We start from the raw sequence: 23,463 nt of genomic DNA, 5'->3' as shown, positions 1-23,463 counted from the left end.
ACTATATATGGGGGGGTTAAGGGGAGGGGGAAGGGTAGATTCTTTTTTTTCATGTATTCTTTTTGAAAATTCAATAAAAATTATATTTAAAAAATGGAAGTTAAAAAAAAATACTTCAATAGTGCAAATTATGAAATTTGAGATTTTCGTTCATCGATCCAAGGAAAAGTAGACTAGGAAATGCTGGTCAGCATCATATATAAAACATTCACTTCTGCAATTAAAATAAGTTCAAACATAAATAGGTATTGACTGCTAAGAGAAAGAGAAAAATCAGATTGGTCACTCCAAAAGAAATCTCTAAGTATCTTTTAGTCATAGCAGGCAAAGTACTTATTCAAAAGTTCTAACCAACAGACCTCAGATGACCAGGATGCACAACAGCTCCTCCTTCCCCATCATCCTCAACACAGGTGCATCCCAGGGCTGTCTGCTGAGCCCATTGTCTTGCACTCTACTCACACATGACTGCATGGCCAAACATGCCAGCAATCTCATTGTTAAGTTTGCTGAAGGCAAGGCAGCGGTGGGACTCATCGTCAGCAATGATGACACAGCCTACAGAGAGGAGCTGGAAGAGCCTGAGGTTTGGCGCCAGGAAAGTAACCTCCTCCTCAATGTCAACAAGCAAAGGAGATGGTTATCGACTTCAAGAAAACTCACTCTTAACATTGACAGTACAGCAGTGGAAACTGCGAGCAGTTTCAAGCTCCTGGGATCACATCTCGCATAGCCTCTCATGGTCCCAGAACACATTCTCTATAGATCAGGGCCACCAGAGGCAAAACCAGTTACTTCCCCCAAGACATCATGCTGATAAACCCCTCCACCCTTTTTAGTAGTTTTAAAACCCTCTTTAAGTTTTCTTTGTTTTGTGGCTGCCTTTAAGGAGATGTATCTCAAGGTTGTGTAATGTATACATACTTTGATAATAAGTGAGTGTATTTTGAACTTTTGAACGTTAAATATCCATTAACCCAGCCCACTACATCCCCTACCATCACTATCATTTCCTGTCAGAGTCGCCTTACATACAGACACTCCTGTACCTAGCATCACTTTATGTACAAGCAATCAGCACATGTATATACACTAATTTTGTGCATTTATACTTATTGCATTCTTTATGTCTTGTGTTTTCTATGCTGCATCGGATCTAAAGTAATAATCATTCTGTTCCCCATTACACTTGTGTACTGACAAATGACAATAAACAATCTTGAAATTAATGTTTTATCCGTATTTTAATTTCCAAATAAATCAGTAATCATAGTTTAAGTTCTCTCTGCCAAAACCATCAACCTTTAAAAACTATGTAAACAAAAACATTCTGAAACCCAAATGTGAAAATGCTAGAAAAACTCACAAGTTACCTTTTCAGGTTACTGATTCCTGAGTACCAGTAAAATTCAAAACACAAGCATGCTTCAAGTTGCAGAGAATGGGACAGGTTGGAGAAATTTCTCTTGTGGAGTTTCTTTTGGGAAAACCAAGAGAGAGTTGGAATAATACAAGTCATGGTGGTACTGGCTGAGAGTGTGTATTGAAGCAATAGCATTGACAACTGAATTCATCTCACTCCTAACCACCCAGCTCCTAGTCTCATTCTGGGGAACATTCTCTCTGCATCTAGTCCTTTACAAACTTCAAGGAATTGCTTCTCATTCTTTTAAATTCTAGAAAATATACTCTGAGTCTTCTCCAACACTCTTCCCAGGAAACAGGCGAATCTTTGCTGGGGGGGAGGGTGCATGCGGATTAAAGAAGGCAAATAAAAACATGGATAGAGGAAAAAGTTGCTGAATTGCAAGAGAAAGGGAAGTATTACAGATGCTAGAAATTCAAAATAAGAAAATAATGTTGGGAATATGCAGCAGGTTAGACAACCCTTGTGGAGAAAGAGGAAGAATTAACGCAGCTCACATAAAAGTTGCTGGTGAACGCAGCAGGCCAGGCAGCATCTCTAGGAAGAGGTACAGTCGACATTTTGGGGCGAGACCCTTCATCAGGACTAACTGAAAGAAGAGCTAGTAAGAGATTTGAAAGTGGGAGGGGGAGGGGGAGATCCAAAATGATAGGAGAAGACAGGAGGGGGAGGGATGGAGCCAAGAGCTGGACAGTTGATTGGCAAAAGGGATACGAGGGGATCATGGGACAGGAGGCCCAGGGAGAAGGAAAAGGGGGAGGGGGGAAAACCCAGAGGATGGGCAAGGGGTATAGTCAGAGGGACAGAGAGAAAAAAAGGAGAGAGAGAGAAAGAATGTGTGCATATAAATAAATAACGGATGGGGTACGAGGGGGAGGTGGGGCATTAGCGGAAGTTTGAGAAGTCAGTGTTCATGCCATCAGGTTGGAGGCTACCCAGATGGAATATAAGGTGTTGTTCCTCCAACCTGAGTGTGGCTTCATCTTTACAGTAGAGGAGGCCGTGGATAGACATATCAGAATGGAATGGGACGTGGAATTAAAATGTGTGGCCACTGGGAGATCTTGCTTTTTCTGGTGGACCTTCAGCGATACGGTCTCCCAGTCTGCATTGGGTCCCACCAATATATAGAAGGCCACATCGGGAGCACCGGACGCAGTATATCACCCCAGTCGACTCACAGGTGAAGTGTTGCCTCACCTGGAAGGACTGTCTGGGGCCCTGAATGGAAGTGAGGGAGGAAGTGTAAGGGCATGTGTAGCACTTGTTCCACTTACACAGATAAGTGCCAGGAGGGAGATCGGTGGGGAAGGATGGGGGGCGGGGAACGAATGGACAAGGCAGTCACGTAGGGAGTGATCCCTGCGGAAAGCAGAGAGAGCGGGGGGAGGGAAAGATGTGCTTAGTGGTGGGATCCCGTTGGAGGTGGCGGAAGTTACGAAGAATTATATGTTGCACCCGGAGGCTGGTGGGGCAGCTTAATGGTTTTCATTAGTCTTGAAATCCTGGTGATCCCTTTGTTTTCTGCTCCCCTCCTCCTCTTAAAAAGGTTCAATTTTTAACATTTCCAATGAAAAGTCTCAGCTTGAATCATTCACCTTTCCACCCCCGCCCCACTGCCAATGCACGTTGTCAGATATCAGTTGTTTATACTTTAACTTTTAATTGCAATTTTATGTTGGCCTTGGAGAAGCCACTGTTCCGAAGCTTACTGAATGTTGCCTTTCAATAAAGCTTTATTATTTCAAGATATTGTTTTATTATTGATTTATTATTTCCAAGATATAACCAGGAGGTTCAAATTTAAAACATCACCAATTACCTCAAAAAGATATTGTGTGTCAACATGTAAAACATCCAAGCATAATCAGCAAAAGGATACACTGAATTCATAACTCTACCATGCATGCAGATCAATCTAGTTAAGATATTGTACAGTTTAAAAAGTACATATGAACTTATTCTATATTATTCTACATACCACTAATTTAATAATAGTCATTAAAGTCAGCACAATGCAGATTACAATGAGAAACAGATGTTTGCTTCTCTAATAAACTCCAGCTCTAAAGTAACAGGTTCAAATGCATATTTAGTCAGCCTATAGTGAAACAGTGAACCAGAGGTTTTAAATCTGAAATTAGAATTTCAATTATTGTCATAAAATCAATTCAAATTTAAAACCATTCCTCTGAAAAAACGATCACATCTCAAACCCCTCTGCTGAGAAATCGATGGGTTCAAAACAAAATTAATCAAAGCAAAATACCAAACATCCTTCTCAAGACACAAGCAAGAGAAAATCTGCAGATGCTGGAAATTCGAGCAACACACACAAAATGCTGGAGGAACTCAGCAGGCCAGGCAGCATCTATGGAAAAGAGTAAATAGTCGACGTTTTGGACCAAGACCATTCAGCAGGATTAAAGAAAAAACGATGGGAAGTCTGACCAACCAAGGCAAAACCAAAATTGTTAATTATTTCTTGTAATCATATCCTTCCAACATCATCATCATGCCAGTTTTAAAAAAAAACACATTTAGGACCTCAGTCGCCACCAGTCTGACAAATAATAAAGGTCAGATCAGTAGTAAATAGTACCAAGATTTTCTTACACCAAATATTCCTCAACTATAGTCAAGAACCACTAACATACTTACCAATAAACTGCCAGCTCAGAAGACATAACATTTGATACTGCTGTTTGTCAAATAGTGTTGACCAATACGAAATAATTAAAGCAACATACCTGGGTAAGTCTTTATGTAAGTCATTTTATTGAAATCTTCAGCCATGAGGAACTCCTAAAATATATGTAAATATTTGTAATCAACACTTATTCAATAATTTAGACAAAATGATTACAAAAGTATAATTACCAAAGCCTAGAGGCTATGTAGTGTTGGTAAAAAGGGTAGCACAATATGCCATCTTATTGTTTTCATGCCCAGACCTGCCTTGTGAGATTAGTGTGAAATGCTGAAATTATCTGCAAAGATATTATACCAGTTTACAGGATATCATTTCTAAACTACCAGTGAATTTATGGGTTCCCATAATAACGACGGGGAGGAACAACCACACCCAGCAGGGAAAGCACCATGCTGATAGCTAGCAAGAGCTCCGACTGTGACTGGAGCTTGAACCTTGCTCCAGTTGACTCAGTCGGGAACTGCCAACATTGATTGTCAGAAGAGTGGATTCTGGACTGCATTCTATGAATAATGTACAGTTGTCAACTAGTGCTCTGCACACGGTACAGTCATAATCCATCTTCATGGGCGAGATGAAGTTTATTGTTCTTAGACACTCTCGAGTTAGTTAAGAGTTCATAACTGTATTTTCAAAAAGAAGTCATAATCAAGATTTTTAGGTTGGTCTCTCTCTTTCACTCACACAAACACACACAACCTTGGCAATTTTTGTATACCAAAGTCCTTTCTGGTAAATGCACTGTCACAGCCCTTAACTAGTAACTGCATTGTGGGACCCAGGTAAAGATGCCATTTAACCTGAGCAGCCTACACAATTTAGGTGGTTACTTTTGGTCTGATTTATTAAAAACCCTTCAACATCAAAAGGGGGGGGAAAAAAGCTGGATTCTTTTAATAAAGTATTGTAGAAGGAATCAACCAAATTCGGCTTTGTCACTGCCGTATGGATAGAGATTGCAATTTGGTGGCTGATTGTTTATGGAATTGGACCTACAGTTGCAAGAAAAAGTTTGTGAATCCTTTGCAATTACTTGGTTTTCTGCATTAATTACACTTAAAATATGGTCTGATCTTCATCTAAGTCACAATAGTAGACATACAGAATCTGCCTAAACTAGTAACAAACAAACAATTGTACTTTTCATGTCTTTATTGAACATATTGTTTAACCATTCACAGTCCGGGCTGGAAAAAGTATGTGAACCCTCATATTTAATAACTGGTAGAAACTCCTTTAGTAGCCATAATCTCCACCAAGCGGTTCCCTGTAGCTGCTGATCAGCCTTGCATAATGGAAAGGAGAAATTTTAAACCATTCCTCCATACAAATCTGTTTCAGTTCATCAATATTTCTCGGATAATTGCATGAACAGCCCTCTTCAGGTCATGCCACAACATCTCAATTGGGTTAAGGTCTGGATTGTGACTTGGCCATTTCCAAAACACAAATGTTCTTCTTTTTAAACCATTCTGTGTGTCTTGTGTTTTGGGTCATTGTCTTATTGCATCAACCAACTTCCATTAAGCTTCAGGGAATGGACTGCTACCTCAACATTTTAAGCTCATTGTTTGCTCACAATTGCAAGCTGCCCTGGCCCTGAGGCAGCTAAGCAGTCCCAATCCATGATGCTCCTTCCACCATTCTTCACAGCTGGGAGGAGATTTTGGTGTTGGTGTGCAGTACCCTTGTTCCTCAAAACATTTCTTCCAAAAAGTTGAACTTTGTGTCATCTGTCCACAGAACATTGTCCCAGAAGTGTTGTGGAACATCCAAGTGGTCCTTTGCAAACTTGAGATGTGCAGCAATTTTTTTTTTTGGAGAGCAGTGGTTTACTCCATGGTGTCCTTCCATGAACACCATTGTTGATCAGTGTTTTTCTAATTGTGGACACATGAACAGAGACTTTAACAAGTTCTAGAGATTTCTGCAGGTCTCTTGCTGTTACCCTTGGGTTCTTTTTCACCTCCTTCAGCACTGCACGTTGTGCTCTTGGTGCAATCTTCGCAGGACACCCACTCCTAGGAAGAGTAGCAACAGGACTGAATTTCTTCTATTTGTAGACACTTTCTCCAACTGTGGACTGATGAACTCTCAGGTCTTTAGAAATGCTTTTGTCGTCTTTTCCAGGTTCATGCACCTCTACAATTCTTCTTCTAAGGACCTCTAAAAATTGTTTTAATTGAGGCATGGTGCACATAAACAAATCTTTCTTGAGAAGAACAGGCTCTGTCAGGAACCTGACTGTGTGTCTTTTTTGCATAGGGAGGGCACCTCTGCAACCCCCACCTCCAATCTCATCTCATTGATTGGAACACTTGACTCCAAATAACTTTTGTAAAAGGCATTACCCCAGAGGTTCACACACTTCTTTTGAACCTAGACTGTGATTGTTTTAATGGTGTACTCAGTGTTGATTAGAGAAAAAGTACAATTGTTTGTGTGTTATTAGTTTAAGCAGAATGTGTTTGTCTATCACTGTGACTTAGATGAAGATCAGAGCACGTTTTATGAATAATTAGTACAAAATGTACCATCCCAGAGAATGCTGATTTGTTACCAGGCAATTAATCTGAGAGTCTGAGTATTCACAATATCATACCTCAATGAACTTAAACAAAACAACATCTATCATGGAATCAGAGTACAAAAACAGGACCTTCAGCCCACCTACTGAGACCACACCTACTATTAAATACCTACTTACACTAATTCCACTTCATTTCCCCCACACTCCTCTCAACTCCTCCGAGATGTAACCATTCAGCTGCACGCTAGGGTCAATTGGCAACAGCCTAATTACATTTTAAAACCTTAAGATTTGGGAGGAATCTGGGGGACTGAACGAAAATGCCGGCAGTCACAGGAAGAATATGCAAAATCCACACACACAGCACCAAAGGTCAGGAGTGAACCAAGATGACTGGGGCAGTAAGGCTGCACCGGAAACTTGTGAACCTCTGTTCAACTCCCTGCTGTGAATGCCTGCCCGCCAGCCCTCCCTCCAATGATTTTCCCATAGAATGAATGATCCATGGCATGCTCCGAGAAGGGAGGGCTGTTGTTGGGCTGGCTAGAGGAAGTGGCTTGCTCTTCAGCTTTGCCCAAGGCTGCATCCTGTTTAGTGTGGGTGATTGCTGAGAACCAACAGCAGCCTCTCACATATTGACAATTTACCTGGGATCTCCTACTGGATGCAATCTCCACCCATCCCTCCTTGTTTGGCTGCATTTCTTTTCCCAGCCAGAGGTAATGAATAGCCAAAGACCAGTCCGTATACAAATACACAAACTCCTTTAGGCTCTGGTACCATTGGTGCTCTTTCCGGGGTATGCATTCTGAGTGCTAACCAGGTACTCAAGTCCTCATTGTTCAGCACAGAAAACAAGAATAGGCAGATCACGTCAGAACTGAATATTTTACTCAAGTTAGGCCACAGCTGAAAGACTGGCTACAACTCAGTTCACCACATCACAGGAAAGGCGCAACAGCACCAGAAAGATTTTTAGGAGAATGTTGCCAGGACTGTAGCAGCTTAATCCCATTTTCCAGAATGAGCTTTAATCAAGAGTCTGAAACTAGAAGGTCTAGAAAGAATAATTAAGAAGGACTAATCATTTTTTTAGAAAATAGGTCAATAACCAGGGAATGAAGTGATGCTTTTAATAGCTCTGCTACCTCACAGCCTCAGCATCCCTGGTTCAATCCTGAACTCGGCTGCTGCCTATGTGGGGTTTGCATGTTCTTCCTGTAATAACATGGGTCTCTTCCCGTTTCATAACGATATGCAGGTTGATTATTTAAGTGACCACTGTAAACTAGTGTACAAGTAAGTTGCAGTATCTGTGGAGAGTGAATGGCATTGTGGGAACAATAAAAGGCGAACGCTGTAAATGGATACATGATGGTAGGCATGGACTTGCTGGGCTTCAGGGCCTATTTCCACAGAGTACGACTCTGATTCATTGAAATACAGATTTTTAAAAAAGCAGAATGAATTGAGGGAAGAAATATAAAATCATCCAAAATCTTTGCCCCAGAGAGAAGTGGGGTTCTTGAACTTGCCACTTAAAAGAGCAACAGAGCCAAAAGCAAACAAAATCCTGGGCGAGTACTTGAAATGCTGGAATATAAAAGGCCAAATTGGAAAGCCAAAGCAGCTGACATAGTCTATAGTTTTGGCTAGCATGGACACAATAGGGTGAATTACCCCTTTCTGTGCTGTCATTTTCCATGACTAACCCACTTCAAGAATTCACTGTGCAACCCATTCATTTGGAAGTCCTAATGGTTTAGGATAGAAGCTGAACGTTATACTGTACCAGGTGCAGCAGCAACAGCTTAGCACATGAAGATCTTGGGGAAAATGCCAAATCTGCCATGCCCTGATGGATTCTGGAAGTTGTAAATAATAATTGGAATTCGAAGCAGTTCCTCCTTCGGGAGAAAATGACTTCAGGTCACATTCTTTAAGGCTAACAGTTATTTTAAGTGGAGCATTAATAAAATCTTCCAAAACAGTTAATCACCAACAACAGCAAAAAAATTGTAGAATGAGGAGGGTGTGTGTAGGGAGCAGGAAGCCATAAAGGTCTAAAAATACCCAAGTGAAACAACATTTGAATGTATGCATTTAGGACTTGGCAAAGATACAAAAGAATGAAAGTAAACAGACTTTACATCTAACACTGAACTTAGATCAGTTTTATTCCTGCTCTGGCAATAAAAAAAAACTTAATCTATTTTAATCTTAACCAGTATGTCCAGAAGAGAAATAGAACATAATGCAGACAGGCAAACATACCACAATTGCTCCATTATCTTGTCCGATAAAAATCCGTTTGTGATCGGGATTGTAGGCAATGGCAGAACAGGGTGCTTTAAAAAAAATGAAATTGAGTTATTAATGTCATCCGATCACATCACAAAATATTACTCTTTGAAGAAAAATACACAGGAGATTCACAAACTTCTGTAACTGTGAAATTCATACCTGTTAGATTGGTTTCTCCCCTTCAAACAGGGCTACTTCAATATTTTAGATTTTTTTTGGATCTATCCACAAAGATAATCGGTGGCACTTGAATAGTTTCCAGTAATAATCCTAACTCAAAACTTTCAATAACAGGCTAATGACACTCTTATTCTGAACTGAAGATGTGAGAGCTCTTACATTGATAATGCTGTTAGTGCAGAAGAATTAGCAGCAGCCTTAGCTCATGTAATATCCCTTAAATCAAAGAACATTGTAAACAAAAAAATAACCCTGTTTATATAAAAAGAACAAAAGTGTACTTGAGTGGGATCTGTCATGGCCCTAGGACATCCCAAATTCTTCATTGTACAGAAGTTACTTCCATTCAAACTGCAGAAACAAGTTCAGCAATTTATACACAAGTTCCCACTTTTCTTTTTGTTTGTTAGAAAGAGGAACAAGACTAGCTTTGGTGTTGTTCACATAGTTTGTGATGAACTATTACATGTACTCTGAAAGCCACAACCTGTGATACTACAACACTCCCTTGATAGTTTGTGGTAATGAAAATCTAAATTACAAGCAGTTCGCAGGTTCCCTTCCAAAGAATCTGCATTTTCTGTAAGTCAGAAACGTCTGTTTTCCATAGTTAATCCACTTTATATCACTCTGCATACACTTTGATTCTTTTACTTACATTGAACATTCATCACAATGCTACCCATAATTAAACTAATGGAACAGATATTATCATCAAAGATGCTGGTGAACGCAGCAGGCCAGGCAGCATCTCTAGGAAGAGGTACAGTCGACGTTTCCGGCCGAGACCCTTCGTCAGGACTAACCGACGGAAGAGCTAATAAGAGATTTGAAAGTAGGAAGGGGGAGGGGGAGATCCAAAATGATAGGAGAAGACAGGAGGGGGAGGAATGGAGCCAAGAGCTGGACAGTTGATTGGCAAAAGGGATATGAGAGGATCATGGGACAGGAGGCCCAGGGAGAAAGAAAAGGGGGAGGGGGGAAAACCCAGAGGATGGGCAAGGGGTATAGTGAGAGGGACAGAGGGAGAAAAAAGGAGAGAGAGAGAGAGAGAGAGAGAGAGAGAGAGAAAGAATGTGTGTATATAAATAAATAACGGATGGGGTGCGAGGGGGAGGTGGGGCATTAGCGGAAGTTAGAGAAGTCAATGTTCATGCCATCAGGTTGGAGGCTACCCAGACGGAATATAAGGTATTGTTCCTCCAACCTGAGTGTGGCTTCATCTTTACTGTAGAGGAGGCCGTGGATAGACATATCAGAATGGGAATGGGATGTGGAATTAAAATGTGTGGCCACTGGGAGATCTTGCTTTCTCTGGCGGACAGAGCGTAGGCGTTCAGCAAAATGATCTCCCAGTCTGCATCGGGTCTCGCCAATATATAAAAGGCCACATCGGGAGCACCGGACACAGTATATCATCCCAGCCGACTCACAGGTGAAGTGTCGCCTCACCTGGAAGGACTGTCTGGGGCCCTGAATGGTGGTAAGGGAGGAAGTGTAAGGGCATGTGTAGCACTTGTTCAGCTTACAAGGATAAGTGCCAGGAGGGAGATCAGTGGGGAGGGATGGGGGGGGGACACGAATGGACAAGGGAGTCGCGTAGGGAGCGATCCCTGCGGAAAGCAGAGAGAGTGGGGGAGGGAAAGATGTGCTTAGTGGTGGGATCCCGTTGGATGTGGCGGAAGTTACGGAGAATAATATGTTGGACCCGGAGGCTAGTGGGGTGGTAGGTGAGGACCAGGGGAACCCTATTCCTAGTGGAGTGACGGGAGGATGGAGTGAGAGCAGATGTGCGTGAAATGGGGGAGATGCGTTTGAGAGCAGAGTTTTTGGTGGAGGAAGGGAAGCCCCTTTCTTTAAAAAAGGAGGACATCTCCCTCATCCTGAGAGCAGATGCGGCGGAGACGGAGGAATTGCGAGAAGGGGATGGCATTTTTGCAAGAGACAGGGTGAGAAGAGGAATAGTCCAGATAGCTGTGAGAGTCAGTAGGCTTATAGTAGACATCAGTAGATAAGCTGTCTCCAGAGATAGAGACAGAAAGATCTAGAAAGGGGAGGGAGGTGTCGGAAATGGACCAGGTAAACTTGAGGGCAGGATGAAAGTTGGAGGCAAAGTTAATGAAGTCAACAAGCTCAGCATGCGTGCAGGAAGCAGCGTTAATGCAGTCGTTGATGTAGCAAAGGAAAAGTGGGGGACAGATACCAGAATAGGCACGGAACATAGATTGTTCCATAAAGCCAACAAAAAGACAGGCATAGCTAGGACCCATACGGGTGCCCATAGCTACACCTTTAGTTTGGAGGAAGTGAGAGGAGCCAAAGGAGAAATTATTAAGAGTAAGGACTAATTCCGCTAGATGGAGCAGAGTGGTGGTAGAGGGGAACTGATTAGGTCTGGAATCCAAAAAGAAGCGGAGAGCTTTGAGACCTTCCTGATGCGGGATGGAAGTATATAGGGACTGGACAACCATGGTGAAAATAAAGCAGTGGGGGCCAGGGAACTTAAAATCATCGAAAAGTTTAAGAGCGTGAGAAGTGTCACGAACATAGGCAGGAAGGGATTGAACAAGGGGGGATAAAACCGTGTCGAGGTATGCAGAAACGAGTTTGGTGGGGCAGGAGCAAGCTGAGACAATAGGTCTTCCAGGACAGGAAGGTTTGTGGATCTTGGGTAGGAGGTAGAAACGGGAAGTGCGGGGTGTGGGAACTATAAGGTTGGTAGCAGTGGATGGAAGATTCCCTGAGCAGATAAAGTCGGTGATGGTGTGGGAGACAATGGCCTGGTGCTCCTTAGTGGGGTCACGATCGAGGGGTAAATAAGAGGAGGTATCCACGAGTTGTCGCTGTGCCTCGGCAAGGTAGAGGTCAGTATGCCAGACTACAACAGCACCCCCTTTATCGGCGGGTTTTATAGTAAGGTTAGGATTAGTGTGGAGGGAGTGGAGAGCAGAGCGTTCCGAAGGAGTGAGGTTGGAATGGGAACACAGTGCGGTGAAGTCGAGACGGTTGATGTCCTGTCGGCAGTTAGCGATAAAGAGATCCAGAGCAGGCAGAAGACCAGAGCGGGGTGTCCATGAAGAAGAGGAGGGTTGAAGACGGGAGAAGGGGTCATCGGTGGGGGTGGAAGAGTCCTTGCCGAAGAAGTAGCCTCGAAGACGGAGACAGCAGAAGAAGAGTTCCGCATCATGGCGAACGCGGAACTCGCTGAGGTGTGGGCGAAGGGGGACAAAGGTGAGGCCCTTACTGAGGACAGAGCGTTCTGCCTCAGACAGCTGAAGGTCAGAGGGGATGGTAAAGACCTGGTATGGATGAGAGCTGGGATCAGTGGGGGAGTGGGGAGGCTGGGGGAGTCAGTGGAGAGGGGAGGGTTGGGGTGAGAGGAAGATGGAGCCTCTGAGGGCCCAGGAGCTGACGGTGGGATCTGAGGGAGACGGGGTTGCAGAGTAGTGGTGGGGAAAGGGGAGACGGGAGTCACAATAGCAGCACATAAAGACCCAGCCTGGTGTTCAAGGCTGGAGTCGCAGTTGGTGGTTGCGCAATCGCTTTGAAGGTGTCCAGGGAATAGGTACTATATCCAGTTGTTAAAAATACCATGAAACATTTTATTAATATCATAACTATCTTGAAAAAAAATTCAGAGAATTTGTGCAAAATCATGACTTCTGTAACCTGTATATATTCAGGAACCAGAGGACTGGTTCAAGCACAGCTACAGTACAACATGGAATTGCCTCATTACAGGAAAGATGTTACAGTAACAGAAGAAATTAATGAAATTCCTCAATTCTTTCCAAAAGACAGAAGAGCAAAAAAAGTATGCATAAAGCTGAGAGGCCTAAATACTGAAATACCTCCCCCCACCCCCACTGTAAGGTAAATGATTAGGAAGCATAGATTTAATGCAATTGGCAGAATGATTACAGAACAGTTGAGGAAAATTATCTCACCCCAGAGAATAGCAAAGGCCTAAAGTCACGGTCTAAAAGCATGGTTGAGGTAGAAGCCTACAATATATTTACATGCTCTTTTTAACACTTAACACAATAGAAAGGAGGAAAACAGGAAGAGGTGCAGATAGGAAAAGTTCCAGGGCTTCTTGTGAGGCTCTGTTAGAGGAGTAGCATGCCAGACTCAGACTCCAAGCTTTCCAGTAATAAGAATACCTGGGCGCAGGAAGGGACAGGAATAATGTCAAAAGAAAATGGGACAGAAGTGCAGCACAATGATATAAACAAACTCAGCAGTTCAGCGGGGCAGAAAATTGCCTTTAAGCTGATCTAAATAGAGCAACAAAGAAAGAATAAAGCCATCGATTGTGTGGGGATAGGTGACACATGACTGATAAGTGACTGGGACAGCAACACATTTCAAGAACAACCTACAAATTCTGTGCAGGGCCTGTGACGGGGAGGATTTACAACCTGAAACGTTAACTCTACCTCTCTTTCTAGAGATGCTGCACAACCTTTCCTGTTTCTGTTTCAGGTTTTCAGCATCTGCAGTTTCTCGACTGTCATTTTCTAAAAAGTGAAGGGATCAGTGCCAGACAAATCAGGCAGTCTAAATGGAAGCTATCAGAAAGTCAAGCTCAATGAGTACAAGAATATAAAAATATTATGGAAATAAATGGACAACAAACACCATGGAGAAAGAATTTTTAGGTTAATCAGAAACATCATTCATCCAGAACACTTATCTTACAAGACTGTGCTGGTAAGTCACAACTCTTTGCCTGCATCTCTGATGGTAATAATCAAATATTCCCATCTAGGACTTTTACAGCTGAAATCCAGAGACACAGCCAAGGGTACCAGTAGACTGGTTGATCCAGAACTACTCAAGGAGTCCTGGTATGACCTACAGAAGACTATTTTAAGGGCAAAAATATAATCCCTATTGAAGGTGGAAACAGAATCGGATGCTCGCCTGCTCTGTCAAGGTTTGCAGGCCATTACTTCCTACAAGGCGAGACCTAACATCAAGAATAGCTGTGATGCTGCACTCCCAGACGGGCTTAATGCTTTCGTGCATGCTTTGAAACGGAGAATAAACCTACATTTTGAGAATTCCTGCAGCATCTAGCGATCCTGTGATCGTTGTCTCAGAGGGTGACGCCAGAACATCTTTCAGGAGTGTGAATCCTAGCAAGGTGTCAAGCACTGATGGTGTACCTGGTAGGACATTGAAAATCTGTGCCTACCAACTGTTGGGAATGTTTAATGACATCTTCAATCTCTCACTGTTGCAGTTAGAGGCTCCAACTTGCTTCAAAGGGGTGACAATCATACCAGTGCCCAAAAAGAGCAAGGCGAGCTACCTCAACAACTATTCCCCAACTGCACTCACATCTACGGTGATGAAATGCTTTGAGAGGCTGGTCATGGCCATAAATCAACTCCTGCCTAAGAAAGGACCTGAACGTACTACAATTTGCCAATCGCCACAATAGGTCTACAGCAGATGCGATCACACTGGATCTCCACTAGGTTTTGGATCACCTGGACAATTGTAATACCTATGTCAGGCTGCTATTTATTGATAACAGCTGAACGTTCAACACAATCATACCCTCAGTTCTAATCAATAAACTCAAAATCTGGGTGGCTATACCTCCCACTGCAACTGGATCCTTGATTACCTCACCAGGAGACCACAGTCAGTGTGGATCAGAAATAACAATCAATACTGTCACAATTCAAGGATGCAAACTCAGCCCACTGCTCTAATTTCTCAACACCCATGACTGTGTGGCTAGGCACAGCTCAAATGCCACCTACGAATTTGAGAATGACACAACCATTGTTGGCAGAATTTCTGATGGTGACAAGCAAACGTACAGGAGTGAGAGAGATTAGCTGGTTGAATGCATTACCTTCAAGTTAGACATTTCTTACAAAAATATTTCAGTAATTTTCCTTACATATTGGAGGCTGACCTGTTAGATACTATTATGAGTATGAACCCTTCGACGAAGGGTTCTATTGGAAGAATTTATGATTTATTATTACAATGGGATAAGCATCCCTTATTTAAGATTAAACAGGATTGGGAAAAGGAACTCAATTTGACTTTTATGATGGAGAATTGGACGCAGATTCTGAAGCTGATTAACTCTTCTTCGATCAGTGCTGGTCATTCACTGATTCAATTTAAAATTGTACATTGTTACCATTTGACGAAGGAGAGACTCTCTAAAATATTTCCTAATGTTGATAGTTATTATGATAGATGTAAAACTGAGATAGCTACACTGACACATGTTTTGCTCTTGTTCTATACTGGAACAGTTTTGGAAGTCAGTTTTTTCCACAATTTCTAAAGCACTTAAAATTAATCTACAACCTAACAAATTAACTGTGCTTTTTGGAATAATTCCTCAAAATATTCATGGCATTTCTGTGTCTGACCAACATGTTATTGCATTTGTTACATTCATAGCTAGGAGGGCCATTTCGTTGAAGTGGAAAGATACATCAGCTCCTACTTTGTCACAATAGTTCTCTCAAGTGATACTATGTCTTAGTTCGGAGAAAATTAGAAGTCGAACCTTTGAACCTTTATTTGATTTTGAGAAAAGATGGGGCTCAATTGCTCGTTATTATCATTTGAGATAATTGATAAGATTTTCTCCACGATCTAATTGTAAATTTTTTGGTATATTTTTCCTTCTTCCTGGTGGTTTGATGTTTATTTTTAGAAGCTTTTTGTATGACGCATGGCTCTGGGGTTGTACACCTAATGGGGTTTTCCCCCCACTTTTTCTGCTTAGTAGGGTTTTTTTGTTATCACAAAATTTTTCCATCTTTAAGATAATGTTTTTTTTCTGGAGACATTGCAAATGCTGTTACTTCAACGTACTCATGTTATTTTTTTTGAATAATATAATAATAAAGATTAGAAAAGAAAGAGTGGTGTCGCAGAAACAACCTCGCACTCAGTATCAATACAACCAAGGAAATGATTGCAGACTTCAGGAAGGGGAACTCATGAGAACACACACCAGTTCTCATCCAGAGATCAGCAGTGGGAAAAAGTTCCTGGGTATCAACAACTCTGAAGATCTATCCTGGGTCCAACGTACTGATGCAATTACAAAGAAGACACGACAGTGGCATTATTTCATTAGGAGTTTAAGGAGACTTGGTATGTCACCAAAATCTTGCAAATTTCTACAGTTGTACCATGGACAGCATTCTAACTGGTTACATCAACACCTGGTATGGAGCAGCCACCCCTCAGGATTGGAAAAAGATGCAGAAAGTTTAAACCTAAGCCCGTTTCATCATGGACACCAGCCTCCCCAGCACTGAGGACACCTTCTAAAGGCAAAGCCTCAAGAAGTGGCATCCATCATTAAGGACCCCCATCACCCGGGACGTCTTCTTCTCATTGCTGCCATCAGGGAGGAGGTGCAGGAGCCTGAAAACTTATATTCAACATTTTAAGAACAGCTTCTTCCCCTCCGCCATCAGATTTCTGAATGGACAATGAGCCCATGAAAACAACCTCACTATTTTGTTTTGCTCTCTTCTTGCACATGGTAATTAAAAATTTTATGGATATTCCTTATTGTAATTTAGTTATTTTTAAATCATTATGTATTCCAATGTACAGTTGCCACAAAACAGCAATTTTCACGTCATACGTCAGTGATATTAAACCTGATTCTCATTTGGTTTCTCCCTCTACAGGTCCGCTTTGGATTACGCCTACTAGTTCTGATTTTATTGCAATGATATAAAGACCTCCAAATGTTGGGATGGGCAGGCAGGCAACAAAAGAATAGGGAGCTCCAAATCAACTGCATAGATTGCTTGGGGGTGGGGGCAGGGTGGAGTTGGGTCATTGTCGAGGGATTGGGAAAAACAGAAGTCAACACGCCTAATAACTAAATGTTTCAAGTTCACATTTATACTTTATCAGTTGTTCTCCTTACTTGACCATAGATCAAGGGTTGTAATGAGGCATCTCCTGAATCCACAATTTCAAATAATTGATATTACAATCAGATTTATCACCTTCCTCATTACTCGTTGTACCCTGTAGGTTTTACTTTGTAACTCTGGTCAGTTGTCATCAACACACATAAAAACCTGCTTCATCAAATGATGTTGAACTTTTACGCCAACATTGTGCATCAGAATGCAGTGTATTCTGTAAAAATCCACCTGCATCATTCATACTTCTCAATCACCACAATGTGGAGGAAAAGTTTATCAATTAATCATAGACACGGTTGATGCTTCCTTCTTGCACATCAGATTAATGAAGGAGAATCCTTAAAGCCACAACAGAAGCTGATCTGGCATTGCAGTATTTTGCTGCAAAACAAGCTCCTCTGATCAACCAAGGAAGGGAAAAGGGTCACACCTGGTAAAAAGCTCTATTGAAGGCAATTAGAAAATACACTTTTAAACACTCTTCTCACCTGATAATGTGTGAAAGATGCTTGGCCAGTACTGACCACTGTCTCGTTTCAACCACACACGTATTGTTCTGCAGAAAGTACATGAAAATACTTATAAATAGTGCATGAAAAATTCTTGCAAATATTCCAATTGGAATGGAAGTCTTTGCCCCAAAATAATTGCTTCAGTCACAGCAAATTGCATATACTTTCTCTCTCTCATATGGAAAATGAAACCTACACATTTATATCTATTTAGCAATATAGTTTTCCTTAATTTCAAATTCATATATTTAGGATCTTGAACAAGGGCAATACTGAATTCCCTTTAAGAAGGGAACTGTATTACTTGCTGTGCAGGATATACGAGTGCTAGTATAATTGCAAAAGGAGACTAACCTTCTGCATCAAACTTAATTAAAACAAATACATTTTTGTTAAAAAACAGTTCAAGACAGTACAAATATTTCAGAAGTCTCATATGAGCATAGTGAGTGTAAGAGAACATAAACAAAATGGTTCAGAAATATGAGTTAAGATTTCATAAATACAGCATCCCAAGCAGAATGAAGGAAGCATTAATGAAATCTCCCAGTTGCTACTAGTTAAGATTAAGATTTTTCTCCAGAATAACTTTGATGGTTAATTATGAGATAAAATAGTCATGTGACAAACTAACTTTATTGTTATTTAATTCAATAGTCATATCATGACCGGCATGACTATGTAATGACCACATGAACAGTAAAATATTCAAATCAAAAAAACACATCTATTTTGTTGGCAAAAGCAATTCTCATCATTAAAAGTCTAGTTTTCAAAGTAAATAGCAAGCAAAGTCAATTTGACTACTGAAATATTTGTTTTAATTTTCTTAAAATATTTTTAAATGGAAAATGTCTATTGTAGGACAGAAAATTTATATGGATAAGGGTGTTTGACATATGTGTGTAGATATGTATGTATGTATGTATAATACATACACACACACACACACAGGTCAAGTACCATTATCCAAAATTCCAAAATTCAAAAACCTCCAAAATTTGGGAGTGGTTTGGGCACTGACATTACGTCACAAATAGGAAATTCTAAAAGGTGCTGGGAAGGTTCCCAGGCGATGCACAGGTCTCTGTGCCCCACAGACAGTTTTGAGATGTGACAGCACATATGTAATGAACAGAAGTTAGTGCAGAAAGTGAAAAATGAAGATCATGACTGTGTATTGAAAGAGTGGATTCATCAGTGCTGGAGTAAACATATGCCACTCAGCAGTATGCTCATCATGAAAGAAACAAAGATCTGTCATGATGAACAGAAAATTGAAGGCATTTGTGAATATTCAGCAGACTGGTTGCAGAAGTTTAAAATGCACAGCATTAATTTTCTAAAGATTTGTCATGATAAAGGGTCTGCTGATCACAAAGCAGCAGAGAAATTCATTGATGAGTTTGCCAAGATCATTGCGGATAAAAATCTAACATGCTGAATGGCTGCAACAGTGTGTGTGATGAACAAGTGTAAGACAAAGACTGCTTACTGGTGAGCACATAAACTCAGTCGGAAATGACGGTGACAGCAAACAACAACCGACTCCACCTGGATGCCGAAGTTGCAATACCATACCCTTCTGATGGTTATAGTTTTATGCACAAAATTATTTAAAATATTCTAGCAAACTAACCCCCCCTCCCGTTGTAGTTGCTGTGGAACAGGCAGCTGTTTGAAGCTGATGCAAATGTGAAGCCAATCACAGCGCTGGAACAACACGGTCAGGAGTGGTCATTCAACGCTGACAGTGTGCGGAGGACCTGGGTCCATCACATCAGACTGTACAGAAGCTGCAAAGGTGATGTAAATAGATTTTGTGTTTAGACTTGGGTTCTGTCCCCAGGCTATCTCTTCATATAGATGCAAATATTCCAAATTCCAAAATCCCAAACACTTCCAGCCACAAGTGATGCTTTGCGTGTGTCTGCGTGCATATGCATGCATGTAGTACAAGTGTGTCACTCTCATCCACAAAAATGAAAATCATTCATTTATTACCTGATAGGTATATTAATTCATTGCATGGTAATTGGTTTATTATTGGTTTATTAATGTCACATGTATTGGGTACAGGGTCTTTACCTGCACTCCTGTACAGTGTACAGGGTATTGTCACACCCTCCTGACAAAGGGTCTCGGCCTGAAACATCGACTGCACCTCTTCCTAGAGATGCTGCCTCGCCTGCTGCGTTCACCAGCAACTTTTATGTGTGTTGTTGTTATTCTTTCTGTTCTCTTCTAATATTTATATAACTGTGCATTTGTTATGCTACTGTGACACTGTGATTTTCTTTGGTGTTGGGACCATTGTTGTTTGTTGTCTATATCAATGATCTAGATAATAATGTGGTAAATTAGATCAGCAAGTTTGCTGATGACACTAAGATTGGAGGCATTGTGGACAGCGAGGAAGGCTTTCAAAGCTTGCAGAGGGATCTGGACCAACTGGAAGAATGGGCCAGAAAGTGGCAGATGGAATTTAATGCAGACAAGTGTGAGGTGTTGCATTTTGGAAGGACAAATCAAGGCAGGACGTACACAGTAAATGGTAGGGCATTGAGGAGTGTGGAGGAACAAAGAGATCTGGGAGTTCAGATACATAATTCTCTGAAAGTGGAGTCACAGGTAGACAGGGTTGTAAAGAAGGCTGTTGGCATCCTGGCATTCATAAATCAAAGTGTTAAGTATAGGAGTTGGGATGTTATGGGGAGGTTGTGTAAGACATTGGTGAGGCCAAATTTGGAGTATTGTGTACAGTTCTGGTCCCTAATTATAGAAAGGATATCAGTAAGATTAAAAGAGTGCAGAGAAGATTTACTAAGATGTTGCCGGGTCTTCAGGAGCTGAGTTACCGGGAAAGATTGAACAGGTTAGGACTCTATTCCTTGCAGCGTAGAAGAATGAAGGGAGATTTGATAGAGGTTTACAAAATTATGAGGGGTATGGACAGAGTAAATCTGAATAGGCTCTTTCCACTTAGATTAGGAGAGATAAATAAGAGAGGACACAGCTTTAGGGTGAAAGGGGAAAGGTTTAGGGGGAACTTCACTCAGAGAGTGGTGGGAGAGCTGTCATCTGACATGGTAAATGCGGGCTCACTCTTAAGTTTTAAGAATAAATTGGATAGGTACATGGATGGGAGAGGTCTGGAGGGTTATGGACTGGATGCAGGTCAATGGGACTAGCGGAATAATGTTTCAGCACAGACTAGAAGGGCCGAATGGCCTGTTTTCTGTGTGTAGTGTTCTATGGTTCTATCACTAAAGTAACTATCTAGCTATTATACAGTGACACAGTGCATTGAGCTAGAAAAAGGTAAAACAATAACTATGCAATAAAATGTGTAATAGATACCTAAAAAGTGAGTGCAGGTAAAGATAAAGTGCAAGATCACAAGGAGGTAGATTGTGAGGCCAAGAGTCCATCTTATCATACAAGAGACCCATTGAAGTGTCTGAAAATAGTGGGATAGAAGCTGTCATTCATTCAACCTGGTGGTACCTGCTTTCAGTCTTCTTTACCTGTTGGGAGAGGGAAGAGAGAATGTCCAGGATGGGTGCAGTCTTTGATTATTCTCACTGTTTTAATGAAGAAGTAGTATAGGCAATGATTAAGAACCAATATGGAAACTTTAGTACATTTTCTAATTCAAAATAATTGAGTAATGGTAGCTCACTGACTTTTTTCTCAAAAATATGAAACTAGTCTAATATTTAGAATCAGGATATCTGGTTGAAATAAATCTTTGATCTTGAAATAAATAATACAGCAGGATTTATAGACGTTACATGCTTTTGACTTTCATAATACTTGGGATACATATAAAGTGCAAAGGTAATAGTTCATTCAACATGCAAAACTAAATATTTTGTTTAAATCAAAACTGAATTTATCATTGAAGCCATATAAGGTAACAATGAACAGATATTAACACGTTTTTACACAAATTTTGTTGTAGGGATTAGGTTAAATTGTCAGAATATTTTCAATGAAGGCAGAAACCTTTAATGTACCAGAGAAAAAAATAAACTTTAGCCATCTATATAAAATCTCATTCCATTCATCCATATAATTTTCAATGTAATGTTAACTTTATCGATTATAAAGCGATTGCGCCTACAGTACAACCTAAAAAAAAGTTCGTTGAAAAACATAATTTACTTCCCTTGCGCAAGTCATGAAAATTTCAAAAGAGATACAATAGTTGCAGCTGTCAATATCTGCAGCGCCAATTAACGTTTCAGAATGACAATTCTTTCTAACATAAAAACGAGGAGCTTGATAGACAGTGCTTTTTTTTTAAGACTTTAATAAAGTTAGCTCAGTCTACCTCCCATCTCGGATTGTTTAATGTACACGTTCAAACCTCGTAAAACATCCCTCAGGTCGTAAAAATGTTTCCAGTTGAAAAAGAAACAGGCGAAGCCAGAAAAATGACGATTTCTTTTACAACCGAAACCGACTTCTTCCAAAAATACCGAGGGTGGGAGAAACTCCATCGTTGCTTACACACACCAGAAGCCGGGAGAGGCGGTGAGTTGAGTGACTGCTGTGCCACCGAACCAGAGATCGAACAAGATGTAAACAAATGTACCAGTGGAGAAACCACCCGGGAACTCGTTAGTTTCACAGAGAAACCGATGTCTGCTTGGGACGAGAGTGATGCACACGGACACACACAAAATCCGCACGCAGTCCTTCTATAAGGCTTCTGAGTCTGACTAGGGTCTCGGCCCTAAAAGTCGACTGTTTATTCATTTCCATAGATACTGCCTGACCTGCTGAGTTCCTCCAGCATTTTGTGTGTGTTGGATTTCCAGCATCTGCAGAATTTCTTGTCTTTCCAACATTTACCCTGTTTTTTTTTACGTACGAAGAGTTCCCGACCCCAAATCTGCAGCCCCAGATGTTGATACCCAGAGGCTTCTCCATACCTGTCCTCGCTCACTGTGATCACCCCGTCCTCCTTCGGGATAAGGATCGCCCCATTTACCGTGTCCTGGTGCCCCTCGATTTTGTTCAGCAGCACCGGCCGACTGCTTTGCATCCTGGAATGGATTTCTGCCGCCATCTTACTGCCTTTTAGACAGTGATCAGCTGACAGGCTTTTTCTTTCTGTTTACCGTATTCACTCCAATAGAGGAGGCCGAAACAAGCTGTCATTAGCAAATGATTGGCATCCAGCTTCGGGTTACGAATGCAATTGGTTTGATCGAGATACCGGGGCATAAAAAGCGTGTTATAAATTCACCAGTCCTGATGCAGGTGTTTGACACTTTCTTTTTCCTCCACAGACGCTACTCAACCCGCTGAGTTCCTCCAGCAGTTTGTTATTTTTGTGCCCCAGTTTCAGTTCCTGCAGTCTCTCGTGTCTTCAAGCTTCTCATAATCATACTTCAACTATTGTGAAAAAGTTTCCAACATTTGTTAATATACCATTTTCTCCCCACTTTATAAATCTACCTGTCAATCCCATTGCTTGAAATTGAATAATAAATACTTATGTTTTACAAATGATTTGGAGGAAATAATGACGTACTGTGTATATAAGCGTATAACAATTACAGCACGGAAACAAGCCATCTCGGCCCTTCTAGTCCGTGCCAAGCTCTTACTCTCACCAAGTCCCACCGACCTGCACCCAGGCCATAATCTTCCATTCCTTTCCTGTCCATATAGCTGTCCAGCTTAACTTTAAACGACAACATTGAACCTGCCTCAACCACTTCTGCTGGAAGCTCATTCCACACAGCTACCACTCTCTGAGTAAAGAATATCCCCCTCATGTTACCCCTAAACTTTTGCCCTTAAACTTTCAACTCATGTCCTCTTGTTTGAATCTCCCCCACTCT

The 23,463-nt window shown here is 41.3% G+C and overlaps 1 protein-coding gene across 3 annotated transcripts in view; it reads right to left on the bottom strand.

The window, feature by feature from the left end:
• wdfy1 (WD repeat and FYVE domain containing 1) overlaps positions 1-22,890 on the bottom strand; it is a 54,968-nt gene extending 32,078 nt beyond the window's left edge. The window contains exons 1-5 of one of the 3 annotated variants that reach the window (XM_063045878.1): positions 22,546-22,890; positions 21,133-21,189; positions 17,582-17,649; positions 8,944-9,017; positions 4,177-4,231 (exon numbers count right to left, since the gene is read on the bottom strand). In XM_063045878.1, coding sequence (XP_062901948.1) covers positions 4,177-4,231; positions 8,944-9,017; positions 17,582-17,649; positions 21,133-21,189; positions 22,546-22,682 — 391 coding nt within the window. In that variant the 5' untranslated portion in view covers positions 22,683-22,890. Of the gene's footprint in view, positions 1-4,176; positions 4,232-8,943; positions 9,018-17,581; positions 17,650-20,965; positions 21,190-22,545 lie in introns of all 3 variants that reach the window. The other 2 variants (XM_063045880.1, XM_063045879.1) reach the window with 2 other exon arrangements.
• Between the last annotated feature and the right edge of the window lie 573 nt (positions 22,891-23,463).

The sequence above is a fragment of the Mobula hypostoma genome, chromosome 4 (genome assembly GCF_963921235.1).
Source record: "Mobula hypostoma chromosome 4, sMobHyp1.1, whole genome shotgun sequence".
NCBI lineage: Eukaryota > Metazoa > Chordata > Chondrichthyes > Myliobatiformes > Myliobatidae > Mobula > Mobula hypostoma.
This window is presented reverse-complemented; position numbering and strand designations above follow the sequence as displayed.